The sequence below is a fragment of the Chiloscyllium plagiosum genome, chromosome 3 (assembly GCF_004010195.1).
Source record: "Chiloscyllium plagiosum isolate BGI_BamShark_2017 chromosome 3, ASM401019v2, whole genome shotgun sequence".
Taxonomy (NCBI): Eukaryota; Metazoa; Chordata; class Chondrichthyes; order Orectolobiformes; family Hemiscylliidae; genus Chiloscyllium; species Chiloscyllium plagiosum.
The window spans coordinates 103,774,325-103,788,454 of NC_057712.1; the positions used below are offsets into that span (position 1 = coordinate 103,774,325).

At 39.1% G+C, this 14,130-nt stretch overlaps 1 protein-coding gene across 3 annotated transcripts in view; it reads right to left on the reverse strand.

The window, feature by feature from the left end:
- Nucleotides 1–14,130, reverse strand: part of ascc3 (activating signal cointegrator 1 complex subunit 3) — a 541,129-nt gene that overhangs the window by 9,558 nt on the left and 517,441 nt on the right. For all 3 annotated transcript variants that reach the window (XM_043687007.1, XM_043687008.1, XM_043687009.1), the window contains 2 exons: nucleotides 10,338–10,489; nucleotides 5,916–6,066 (listed from right to left, as the gene is read on the reverse strand). In XM_043687007.1, the coding sequence (XP_043542942.1) occupies nucleotides 5,916–6,066; nucleotides 10,338–10,489 (303 nt within the window). The remainder of the gene's footprint in view (nucleotides 1–5,915; nucleotides 6,067–10,337; nucleotides 10,490–14,130) is intronic.

The following is a 14,130-nucleotide window of genomic DNA, read 5'->3' on the forward strand; positions in this document are numbered from 1 at the left end:
GTTTTTCTAAGATATAATTATTTACAATGATTTGCTGGAACACCAACACCATTGCTCCCAAGATTATCTTCACCTTTGTCACTAAGTGTATCACATGCCACTACACAAAGCCACTATCTAATACTGAACCGTCTGTTTTAAATCTCAGTATTCTGTCTGACCTCACATAGAGTATGGGCTGAATTTAATGTTTGGGACTGGGGTCTCATTCACCAGCTGGAGAATTGATGGGAGCCCCATAGCACATCTGGTCAGGAAGCCCGATTGAAGTTAAGCACTTGTCAGGTATTCGAGTAGATTTAGAATCCTGGGGAGAACTGCCAGCCAATCAGAGATTGGTAGCTGTCTGTTGCATCAGTACCACTGTGAATGATAGCAACACCTGGAAATGCACCCACCAGAGGACTACGATCAATGATGGACCTCAGGCTGAAGATGAATGGGGGCAGGATGATGTTTCATGGAATGGGGCCAACAGAAAGGGGAGGGGTGAGGCTCTCAGTCACCCTCCCCTTGCTAACATTCAACTCCTTGGTCAGACTTAATGCCTTTCAAGAAGGGATTCTCCCAACCCAGAACACTATAAGTTAATCCAACAGGGCTTTGTTTTGCGTGGCAACTCCTCTATTCATCACTCGTTGAACACTGGAGGCAGGAGAATAAGGCTTTTAATAAGACACTTATGCCCCTCTATTTGCGGCAGAGCAGCAAGTCCATCCATAAATCTTCCCACCAGTGATATAATCAGGCAGTGGCACAATGTGGCAGGGTCCCCATCCCCTAAACTCCAAACTAAATGTTGCCCGGCACCAACCTTGTCATTAGGGCTATTAAATCCACCCTTGGAGTCTATATTCTCTCCATCACAAAAATTGCTGATTACCACCTTTGTAACGAGATCCACCTCCCTAAACATATCAGCTCTATTTGCTGCTAAAAGTCTTATGCTTTTGTCAACACCAGATTTGAAAATTTCTAACAAAGAGAGGGTTTGGCTAAAGCAAATGATCATCTCCCTCACTAGGTGAGGTGGTGCAGGAGAAGCTGTTTTCCTTTACACTGAGGAGAATGTTAAGGTAGCTGCCTGTGCTACCCATAGGAGGCAAGGGCTTTTATCTTATTTAAAAAGAATACATTTTCTTGGTAGCCTCTCGTCCTCTTCTATTCGTCTACTCATCTAAAACTCTGCTGCTGGCATCCTTTCACACTTGATAATCACATCTCTGTCTTTCATTGTATGGTGAGCTCCAATGCTTCAAATTTAAGATTCTCATCCATATTTTTGAATTTCTGCATGGTCTTGTCCCTCTGTCTTTGTCACCATCTCTAGCTCTGTGATTCTCTCATGTCTCTAGCTTTCCAATCCTTCCTTTATCCAGTTGTGTTTCAGTTTCCCATTTCGCTGCATCATAAGCATTTTCAGCTGTTTGTCGTCCACCTCTGGAATGCCACTCTCCCTCTCTCCAAGCACGTCCTCAACCTTCCTCAACACTTATTTGATCAAATATTTAATTTGTTATTCTAATCCTTTTGAGGTTTGAATTGCGATTCTATAATCATTACATCTTGGGAAGTCCTTACAATGTTACTCTATAATGAATGCATTTTTGAGAGTGTAGTGCTGGAAAAGCACAGCAGGTCAAGCAGCTTCCGAGGAGCAGAAGAATTGGTGTTTCGAGCATAAGCCCTTCATCAGAAATGAACACATTTTCTCCTGCAAGTTGTTATTGAATCTGTTAGTGGTTGTTATAGAATTCATTCATAAGCTTTTTGTTTTATTTTACATTAGAAGTAAATAATAGCAGTTTTGGTACCATTTAACCAACATCAAAATTGCAAGAAAACCAAAAGACAATTTTCGATTTTTAAAATTTGGAATGACAATGCAAAAGTCGAGATTGCTGGAAAAGCACAGCAGGTCAGGCAAAATCCAAGGAGCAGGAGAATTGACGTTTCGGGCATAAGCCCTTCATCAGGAATGAGGCTTGTAGGCCGGGGGGCTGAGAGATAAATGGGAGGAGGCTGGGGCTGGGGGTAAGGGAGCTGAGAATGTGATCGGGAGACGGAGATGGGGGAGAGGTAGATGGACAGGTAAGGCACTTCAAGAGGGCGGTGTCGAGTTGGAGGCTTGGGACTGGGATAAGGTGGGGGGAGAGGAAAATGAGGAAACAGCTGAAATCCACATTGATCCCATGTGGTTGCAGGGTCCCAAAGCAGAAGATGAAGTGCTGTTCATCCAGGCGTTGGGTGGTTAGGGTTTAGCGATGGAGGAGGCCTAGGACCTGTTTGTCCCTAGTGGAGTGGGAAGGGGAGTTAAAGTGTTCTTAAAATGCAATTGAAATGACAATTCAAGAATTAGTGTTTATCACAGTGTACTTCAGATACATCCTAGCAGGATGTTTCTGTTTTTGACTCTGAAATGATAAAGCCTTACAAAAATAATGCCTATTTTAATAAATCCATTTTTTAAAAACACATTTCTTTCGAAATGATGATCCTCAAGACATTAAGCTTATCATACAGAAATTATTCAACATTCTGATAAGGTTGGTAATATTTTCATACACTTGTTGGAGTGAAATGTATTATGTTGATTTGAACATTTATTCCTTTTTTGAAATAAGATAAAAATATTTTGCCTCCTGTGGGTAGTACAGGCAGCTACCTTAATATTCTCCTCAGTGTAGAGAAAAGCAGCGCCTCCTGCACCACCTCCTACTGAGGAAGATGTTCATTTGCTTTAACCAACTCCCACTCCCTCTCCCTCCACCCACCCCCCACCCCCACTCACCCCATTCTTTCAGCACAGAAGATGGCAGTGTTTGGTGCCACATGTTAGAAAACTCAATATGAATGCTTCAATACTAAAAAGCCTCAACAAACTAAGGTGAAAAATTAAAATCATCCAGACAATATTGTTTTTCCTGAACAAAATCAGAGATAAAAGAAATCCAGGTTATGTCATCACTGTCAGAGGCAACTGGGGAGATCAGGTTATAGGTACAGAGGCTTTATATTAAAAAAAAATTTCAATGAACTGCCAAAACATTTGTCTTTTTGGAAGACTCTTAGCTGCCTGTAATATTGAGGCACAACTGGTGCTATTTGTGTGGAGGACAGTCAAGATAACACCTCACACTGTTTACCAGTCTGTGTAAGCGTTATTGTCTTAATGCAGCTACAGAAGATAATTTATTGCTTAAATATACCACAAAGCTCTCAGATAGTAGCTGCCTTTTGATTAAAAATAAAATCTAGGTTATTGCAGTCGAGGCTAAAACATTTCAATACGGGCAAAACATATTTATCCGAGGATTAATCTTCATCATTTGAATCAGATGAGAACACCTCGCCGCATGCAATTATTTAATTAGCTGCCAAATCTTCTGCCGGTTGCCAGCCGTTCAGAGCATACTGATGGCAGAACAGATGCAAATCTCACAGTGATGACTGCCTTTTCTCATTACGACTGCAATTAGCACTTAAATTGATGCTTTAAACCCACTAATTTCCAGAATAATTTTTTTATGTATTTTAGTTGTGATTGCTATGCCAAACTGGCAGAGGCAGATTGGAGAATAAATTTTAGATCCAAATAATTTTCACAATGGAGTGGCTACAATAACATTTTTTTTTCAAAATGTCGATCATCTCTTTTGAAATGACCACAATCTTACTTTCGAACAAAATTTATTTTTCCCTGATTTTGCTTATAGTACAAACTATAATTGCGCTTGGGGACGCTGTCTATGCAATGCATGTTATTAGTTATTTATTGCTAGCACATATTTTTTCACAACAAAATGATCCTTGCCTTGCCTGCCATGTGACAATAGACCAGCCAGAGTGCCTTGAAGCTCCGAAATGCTGCTTGTCTGGGTAATAACCTTGTTTTTGAAATTAGTTAATTTAGCTGATGGAACTATACTTCGAACATTTTGTCATCTGGAAATCTGTAATATCCTAAATGATTAGTTATCAAAATTTCTATGACTCTTGGATTTATGTTCAGTACCAAAGTCTGTATTCAACATTGTGTAAATTCAAATTCCAAATGATCCTCATAATTAAACATGTTCCAAAAAATATCTTTATCCAAAATATATAATCAACACAGAACATTTTGAGAGAAAGGTTTGCTATTTGTTAATGGTAGAATTCATGAGATATGTTTATTCAACTGAAACCGTCTGCTCTTTTCTATCTACTTTTTCCTTTCTTCTCTAAACCACATATTTCACTTGTAAGTATGGGCTTTAAATCTTATCAGACAGAGTTTTTACCCTCATCTTACACATATTAAGGACTCATATTCCAAAAGAATCAACAAAAATCCATGCATAGATGCTTCCTGCCTAGTCACACATGTAATGACATCAAATGTGATAAATTTACTTTGATGAACTCAATATTTAAATACTCCAGGCATATCATAGTCATTAAACAATTAAGTTTGAAACACCTGTTGTATTTTTCCTCACCATAGAGCTCTTTACCAAAACTATGGATGGTATTTAACGGTGGCAACATGATACACGCATACAGCCGCAGTGCCAATGCAAGTCACAGTGCCCACTGTAATAAATGCTACTCTAACACTTAATTGGACAGCAGTGAGCCTTTTTTGGGATCAAAGATTCTAGGGTGTAACTCTTGTATGCTGAGTAATGCTGGCCAATCAGAGGTCTAGCATCAGTGCTGGATTCCAGGCCACGATGAGTTATGGCCAGGAGGGTTGTGGGGAGAAGACTGGCAACAAGGACAGGGCTCTCTTTGGGCCTGCCCCTTCCTAATGCTAGCTCCCAAAACCAGACACCGATTACTTCTGAGCATGTTATGCTCCCTGGGAATTCACAAGCAACCCTGCACAGATTTGCTCGTCATGCTCCCCTGATGGAGAGCCCAATGCGTACAATAGCTGCCCATCTAAATGTCTCAACTGGCAGAGGGACAGGAGGTATTCTTGTCATGGACATAACAGGGATGGGGGAAGACAGTTCCTACCTGATGCAATCCTATCAGAAGGATGTTGTGAAACGTGAAAGAGTTCAGAGAAGATTAACAAAGATGTTGTCTGGGTTGGAGAATTTGAGCTATAAGGACAGGTTGAATAGGCTGGGGCTGTTTTCCCTGGGAGATTGGAGGCTGAGGGGTGACCTTATAGAAGTTTATAAAATCATGAGAGGCATGGATAGGGTAAATAGACAAGGTCTTTTCTCTGGGGTGGGAGAGTCCAGAACTAGAGAGAATAGGTTTAGAATGACAGGGGACCCAAGGGGGTAACTTCTTCACACAGAGGGTGGTGTGTGTATGGAATGAACTGCCAGAGGAAATAATGGAGGCTGGTACAATTACAGCATTTAAAAGGCACGTGGATGTGGATGTGCATGTGAATAGGAAGGATTTAGAGGAATGTGGCCAAGTGCTAGCAAATGGGACTACATTAGGTTGGGATATCTGGTTGGCATGGACGAGTTGGATTGAAGGGTCTGTTTCCATTCTGTACATCTCTATGACTTTAATAAAATGTCATCCTGCCACCAAACTCACTAAAGGGGAGGGTATTAAATAGACCCATTTCTCATAGAGGAAATGAAATGGGATTTAATTTTCAAGATGATGTCAAAGTATAATGCTGCGACAGAACAGCATTTACTTTTCTTTGTAGATGTATGACAACCACTTTAATCCCCACCCCAGGTGCTTGCCTAAAAACAACAGCAACATTTACCTTAAAGCAGCTCTATCAAGGATGATTCACACAGTAAATAAAATTGAACCTTACCTCAAAAGCATTTTTACAGATTGGAACAGCTGTGAGAAATGGTCACATTTGTCAATGGACCTTTAAAACTGGTGAGGTGATGGAAATATAAAAAACAGAAGGCGAAGAGGTGATTGAAAGAGCAAGTTACCTGTGAAATCTGTGGAGCCTGAAGTTCATCAGTGATAATGGAATGAAATATGTTCTCTCTCCATTCACATGCAGCCACCAATTCAGGAAGGCATTCAATAGGACCCTTACAACTTTTAGAGCTGTTTTTCCTACTGCCTACATTCCACTTCCTACAAATAGAAATTGGCACATATATCTAAAATTAAAGTTATACACGCAACTTAGGGCTTCTACTTCACAGCTTACTTTCCCAAGCCAGCTGAAATGTTATTAAAATGTAAATAGCAAGAACAACTGGATGGAGCACTGGGACAGAAGTCACCTCCTTCAGTCCCTTGAACTGGTCTTACTACTTAATAAGAACGTGGCAGATTGGTATCCTAAGATTATCTGGCCACCTTGGTTTCATATTTCTTTACAGTCTTGGTTTGCAAAAACTTATCCCAAGATTTAAAATTATTATTGGGGACAGTTCTACACTTCTACCACTCTTTCAATGATGAAGAGTTGACGACCTTCTTGGTTAAATTGTTTGAGTTTGATTTTAAGGTTATGTCCTATTGTCCTGGAATCCTGCACAAGAGGAAAAGGTTTCTTTATATTTAACTTGAACATTGTAAAATCCTCAATCAAATGAACATTAGCTCTTTTATACATCAGGGAATATAATTTTAGTTTATGCAATTTTTCCTCATAACCTCACTCTTGAAGCCAGCGAAAATCCTGCTAAATCAGCACTGTACTCTTTCCAAAGTGAATATTTTCTTTATATTGTCTGAAACAAATGAGGTAAGTGATTACCAAGAGAAAGTTTCAGTTAAAATATAAAACATGCCTGGATCAAAACACATATAAAGTGTAAACTTTTGGAAAAACAGCTTGGCATCCTTCAACATTCTGAAATTTGAGCACAAGTACACCATGCCATGGGATTTATTTTCATTTAGTTGGAGTCTTGTGTTGCTGTAGACAAAAGCAGTGACGTTGAGCTTTTCTTATCCACTTATCTGAACAAGATACATTAGAATGGGGGTAAGATATTTGATTGTTGTGCTTGTCCGACCATTCAATGAAGCAACAGTTGATCTGTGATCTCATTATCTACCACCATTTTCTTTCTTCATTAATTGATGAGATGCCAGTGTCTCCAGCAAGGCTGGCAATTTTTGCCCATGCCTAATTATCCTTGAGCTGAATGGCTTGCTACGTTAGTTCAAAGGGCAGGTAAAATTCAACCACATTACTGTGGATCTGCAATATATATAGGCCAGAGCAGGTGATGATGGCAGATTTTCATTCCACAAAAGACATTAATGACCCAGATAGGTTTGCCCCATATCTCTTAATAACTTGTGTAATGGACCAGACAAAACACCTTCAAAATATATGAAGAAGATAGCCTAAATCCTAACGTTTTCTTAATTTAAAGATAAATATAAGGTGTTGCATTTCAGATGCAATTTTATTGGTCAAACTACTCGACTTTAAGCAAAACAAACTTTATTTTTACACTACAGTTAAAATACAGACAAAAGAAAAAAAAGAATTGGCTTAATTGTAACTCTACTGAAATGCTGAACAAAATTATATTTGTACATATATTCACTACTAATTAACTGTTCCAATATAGTAACATTCCATAAGTACACCCTTGGCAAAGGCAAATTCAGCACTGTAGATAATCTCACAAGTAATTCTAGTAGCAGGAAGAGAACCCCAACGTTTAGCTGTAGCAGAGCTTCCACATCCAGCTTCAAGACTCAGCAACAACAGTAGAAAGCTAAAAACTAAAAATCCTAGTTCTGTAGGAGAATGATCCCTTCCATTCAGGCCATTTCCATTGTTCCAACTAAACAAAAAGGCCTCCCAAGCTGGCTTTATTGGATTTTAACAGACTGTTTGATACATCTGTCTCAATCTTTCTTCATTAAGAAAAAGGACAAAATACACCTCTTAAAGCTATAGTAATGTCACATTTGGTTAAAAAAAATCTATCATTGCAGATTTAAAAATTGACAACTGACATAGGAGCAGGATATTTGGATATTTGACTTTTTATGCCATTATCCAAGTCATGAATGAAAATTGTGAATAATTGAGGCCCTAACATTACTGCTGTTTGCAGGAGAGTTCAAAATTTCTACTTCCACTTATCTATAAAAAGGTTTCATAATTTCTTTCCTGAAATGCCTGCTATATCCCTGGTCCTAGCATCCCCAGTTGGCAGAATATTTTCTCTCAGTCCAGTCTGTTCTGTTTAATACTAATACTTGTCATATGGATACATAGACATTTTATAACTGTCTTTTTAAATTAGTTTTTAAATTAACTCATTCCTCTTTTATTCAATATGAGTGATATTTCATCATCAAAGTAAAGGGAAAAGTTAATTATTGACTTTGCACAGCAGTACAAATAATAAGATAAGCATGAAAAGCTGAATGACCAGATCTCCTTCTTCGTTTTGTTCTACAATTGGATAGGCAGGGCTTCACCCTAAAGCAATGTATTGCTAAAACATCTTTCTATAGAGGGGAAATTGACAAGGAGATATTAGTAGTGATGTCAGCTAAAAGAAAGGGAACAACCAAACAAGTCACTCTAGCAACTAAACCTGCTTCAAGAACAGATTTTTACCAAGAGTGGTGTGCAGGTTGTCTGCCTGCCGTTGTGTTATATTGACAGGCCACAGTTATAAATATCAGAACAGCACATGACACAACACGAAGTAGTATCCAACATGTGAACTACTAAGCTGAACATCTGAAAAAGTACTGTATGGTCAGGATGTAAAAAGCATCCTTGTTGCACAGCAGTACATTTTATTGTTGAAAAGAATTATTGCAATTTTCTAACTAATTAACATTCTTTAAAAAGAATTAACCTTCATGCTCTGGCACAAGAACACGAATAACCCATTCAGCCCCTCAAGCTTGGACCACCATTCAATTATATCATGGCTGATCTGTACCTCAACTCCATTTACCTACTTTTATTCCAAACCCTTTAAATCTTCATTGAATAAAAATGTCAGCATCCATGGCCTTTCAGGATAGGGAGAGTTTGAGATTTCCATCAACTTTATGTCCTCATTTAACTCCTAAATTACTTAGTTCTATCTTTAATATTGTATCCCTTTGTTCTGGGTTCTCCAGCAGAGGAGTACTTTGTCTTTCCTATCAAATTCTTCTTTAGTTTAAAACCCCCCTTTTAAATCATCTAACAAGGTTTTAAACATAAGTGAATTAAAGGCAAGTGTGTGATACCTGACTTCATAATTTAACCCTGTTAGCCTTGACATAATTTTGATGAATTCATGTTCTACCATTTCCAATACCAAGATGTCTTTGTTGGGATTGTATTCATTCCCAAATCTGAACTCAATACTCCAGGTGGGGTCTGTCAAGCATTCTAGTTAAGTGAAGCATCACTTCCCCATTGTTGAATTCCAATTCCCTTGAGATAAAGGCCAACATTCCAATAGCCTTTTCAATTATTTACTGCACCCTTGTTCAAGTTTTCAGTGATTTGTGTACGTAGATACCTAAATTCCTTTGTTTCCCCTACAGCTCCTTGTCTCCCACCATTAGGAAAACATTCTGATGTCTTTTGTGGATTGAAAGCAGATGCCCTCATTCTTTCCTCACATTGAACTCCATCTGCCACAGTTTTGCTCACTCGATTAGTCTGTCTTTATCCCTTTAGAATACTTATGGGATTTATTATGTAACTACATCATTAATAACATTAAAGCAAGTTCATTGAAGAACAGAATTAAGGAATAATGTGTGACCTTTGTCAACATATTAATGGCATACCATGCTAATAACAGACATCAGTGTTAAAATCTCTTCAAATAACTTTCTCGTAACCTACAATTTTTGCACAATAGAACAGACAATCTGTTTACCTTTCCTGTAACTGCACCAGTTTTATACAGTCAAGGCAAGATATGCACATATGGCTGTGGGAGGTGTAAGTATTTGAAACAAATCACAGTTAATCTCTTCAAAGCATGATCCCTAGAGAATTTCTAATAGGATTTGTTAAAAAGTTTTCATTATTAGTGATCACCACTAAAGGTTCACTTAAGAGTTTAGACAAAACAAATTATATTCCAAGAACCCTTTTAAATTGTCAGTATTTCATTTGTATGTGCAACACTATATTTTTCTAATGCTATTAGTATCCAAAGAATGAATTAAAAGACATGGTGATGTTAACTTTGTAGTTTTTACGTTTTTGTACACTGCTCCTACTCTAGTTGGAACCCTGCATACAAGAAAATGGCAAGCAGTTAAAAGCTTCTTGGCATACCAATTAATTACAGCACATTCTTAATGCAATTGCGTGTTGAATAAGAAATCAATTGTTTAACATTAAGACTTGTCCCTGATATTAAAAGAATTAAAAACCCACAATAAAAATCTGTAGTGAATACCTGAATAGGTAGAGGTGTTGTTGCTCAATGTTCGGCAGAGTAAGCAGAGAGGAGTCGTGAACCCATCTGCCTTGAATTACCATTTGAATCAGATTGATTGTGTTTAGTGCTGTAACGAGCCAGCCATTGTTTGCTGCTACATCCAACATCGCCTAAATAAAGGAATACAGAAGACAGAAAGAAATCAATTGGGTAAAAATATATATTGAGCACATTGTCAGATAAGAGTAGAACAGAATAGTTACACACTAATGTGTAACTCCTTGATTCCATGATTTCCCTTAAAACAGACTTATCCAGAAACACTAATTAAAGATCAATAGCAAGCATCAGTAGAATCATACCGCATGGAAACAGACTTTTTTGTCCAACTAGTCCATGCTGACCATGTCCCCAAACTAAACTAGTCCCACCTGCCTGCGTTTGGCTCATATTCCTCCAAATCTTCCCTATTCATATACTTACCCAAATATTTTTTAAACATTGTAACTGTACCTGAATCCACCACTTCATGTGGCAGTTCTTTCCACATACTAACTTCTCTTTGCGTAAAAAAAAGCCCCTAATGTAATTTAAAAATCTTTCTCCTCTCACCTTAAAAATATGCCCTTCAGTTTTGAATTCTCCCACCTTAGGGAAAAGACCTTTGTTATTGTGGACGTGGTGCCAATCAAGTGGACTGTTTTGCCCTGGATTGAGTCAAGCTTAAATGTTGCTTGAGCTGCACCCATCCAGAGAAGTAGGGAGTATTCCATAACATTACTGACGTTGAAGAGCCAGTAGGCGAGTTATTTGACACAGTATTCATAGCCTCTGGGAGAAAGTGAGGACTGCAGATGCTAGAGATCAGAGTTGAGTGTGTGTTGCTGGAAAAGCACAGCAGGTCAGGCAGCATCTGAGGATCTCTACCTGCTCTTGTTGCCACTATGCTTATGTGGTGAATTCAGTTGAGTTTTTGGTCAATGGTAACCCAAGGACGTTGTTAGTAGAGGGTTCAGTGATGGTAACACCTTTCAGTTATATGGGTCATTGTCTGATATTTGTGTGGCATGAACTCTACGTGCTGCTTGTTAACCCAAGCCTGGATATATCCAGATCTTGTTGCATTTTAATGTGTCCTGGTTCAGTATCTAAGTTATGATTGATGCTGAACATTGCGCCATCATTGACAAACATGCCCACTTCTGAAAGGAAACTAAACCGAAGAACTGCGGACGCTAGAATTCAGAAACATAAGCAGAAATTGCTGGAGAAACTCAGCAGATCTGGTAGCATCCACGAACAGAAGGCATAGTTAATGTTTCGGGTCTGGTGATCCTTCTTCAGAACTGAAAAATGGCCATAGCGGAACGCAAACTGGGTGCTACTGAGCAGGTTATTACTGAGGATGTGATGCTTGACTGCACTTTGATAACACTTTCCATTATTTTCCTGATGATCGAGAGTAGTCCAATAGGACAGTAATTGGCCCGGTGGGATTTGTCCTGCTTTTTATGTACAGGAATACCTTGGCAATTTTCTATATCATCAGGTAGATGCGAGTATTGGAAATATACTGGAAGAGCTGGGCTAGGGGAGCAGCAAGCTCTGGAGCAAAAGTCTTTAGTACTGTTATTGGAACACTGTTAAGGTCCATAACTGTTGCACTTCCAGTACCTGCAACCATTTCTTGATATGATGCGGAGTGAACTGAAGTGGCTGAAGACTGACGTCTTTAATGGTGGGACTGCTGGAGGAGGCCGAGCTGGATCATCCACTCAGCACTTCTGGCTGAAGATTGCTGCAAATGCTTCAGCCTTATCTTTTGCACTGATGTGTTCATCTCTTTCATCACTGAGGATGGGGATATTTGTGCAATCTCCTCTTCCAGTGAGTTGTTTAACTGTCCACCACCTTTCGTGGCTGGATGTGGCCGGTTGCAGAGCTCAGATCTAATCATTGGTTAAGGGATCACTTAGCTCTCTCTATCGCTTACTGGTTATGTTGTTTGGCATGCATCCCATTTGGTGGCTTCACTGGGTTGACACCTCATTTTTAGGCATGCTTGGTGTTGAGCCTAGCATGCATTCCTGCACTCGCCAGTGAGTCAAGATTGATTCCCTGGCTTGATGGTAATGGTTGTGTGGGGTATATGTCGAGGTTACAGAATGTGCTGGAGTACAATTCTGCTGCTGTTGATGGTCCATAGCACCTCCTGAACGCCCAGTCTCGAGTTGCTAGATGTGTTCGGAGACAGAACATTTAGCATGGTGGTAGTGCCACACAACATGATGGAGCGGATTCTCAATGGGAAGGTGAAACTTTTTCTCTGTGTGGGTTTCCTCTGGTTTCCTCCAACAGAACCAAAGATGTGTAGGTTAGGTGGATTAGCCATGGGAAATGCAGGGTTGCAAGGACGGGGTGGGGTGTATGTGGATGGGATGCTGTTTGGAAGATTAGTGAGGACTTGGTGGGCTGAATGGCCTGCTTCCAGACTGTAGGGATTCTATGGTGGTCACTCTCATCAATACTGTCATGGATAGATGCATCATCAACCGGCAGATTGGTAAGGATGAGGTCAAGTATGTTTTTCCCTTTTGTTGGTTTCCTCACCACCTGCCATAGACCCAGTCTAGCAGCTCCGTCCTTTCGGATCTGACTAGATTGACCAATATGATGCTGCCGAGCTACTCTTGGTAGTGGACATGGAAATCATCTCCTTCGAGTATGTTTTAAGCTCTTGCCACCCTCAGTGCTTTCTCCAAGTATTGTTCAACTTGGAGGAATACTGATTGGTGTTTTCAGTTATTTGCCTCTGGGTTGTCGCTGAATTGTACCAATGACATCAACTTTCATGCATGTATCTAATGTATTGACTCAAACCATTATGTATGTTGGTGCTTTCACTTCTGCCATAGGCCCTCATTCATCCACCCATTTTCTTCCAAGTGTCTGAACCTCTCTAAGCTGACTCAAAGATCAACTCATACTTAAAATGTCTACCAGGTGGAAGTGATTCTCTATCACTTCTCATAATTGGGGTAGACACTCAAATGTTTCCACAACTTAAAAAGAGGGACACTTCTAACGTGGCAATACAAGAAACTACAGGCTATGATAAACAAGGGAGTGAACAGTTTTTGGGGATCAGGCAACAATGTGGAGTAATCCAGTCAGATCCTTTCTAATTTTGTTTGCTCTGAAGGCTTTCTGCCAAATATTCTGGCAGTATTATTTCTTATGTCCTAAATATCATGACAAGTAGTGGGCAGTACTTTTAATAGTTAGGAAGATTACTCAAGTTGACTGGAGAATGGATCAGGATGTTCTTTGTCATGTTACATTCTTTCTGCCCCTTTTTGAGTGGTCTCACTCCATTACTTTCAGCTTTTAAAGTCAGAAATAACATTAAATAATCTAATCTAATCACCAAACACTATTTTTATTTGCTGATGAAAGGAATGCACATAAAAAAGATCGACTATGACAACCCTCATCATATTTTCTTGGTGATCTTGAGTGTTTCACCAATCTCCTTCAAATTAAGATTGGATATCTTAGATTCTCTTAGTTTATTTCAAATTATTAGAGGACAAGTCATCTTGTAAATAATGTAATCATTACCTAATGAACTGCATGCTGCATTGTAAAGTCAGAAACCTGGCTGCCTAATGCTTTTAATGCTTAGAAGGAAAGTAATTTAAATTAATATCATCCCTGAAAGTCACTCCTGAAATCAAATACTCCACTAGCAACAACATGGTATTCCTAAAAGTAGTTGACAGAAAACCTTTACAAACTTTAGCTTCTGGCA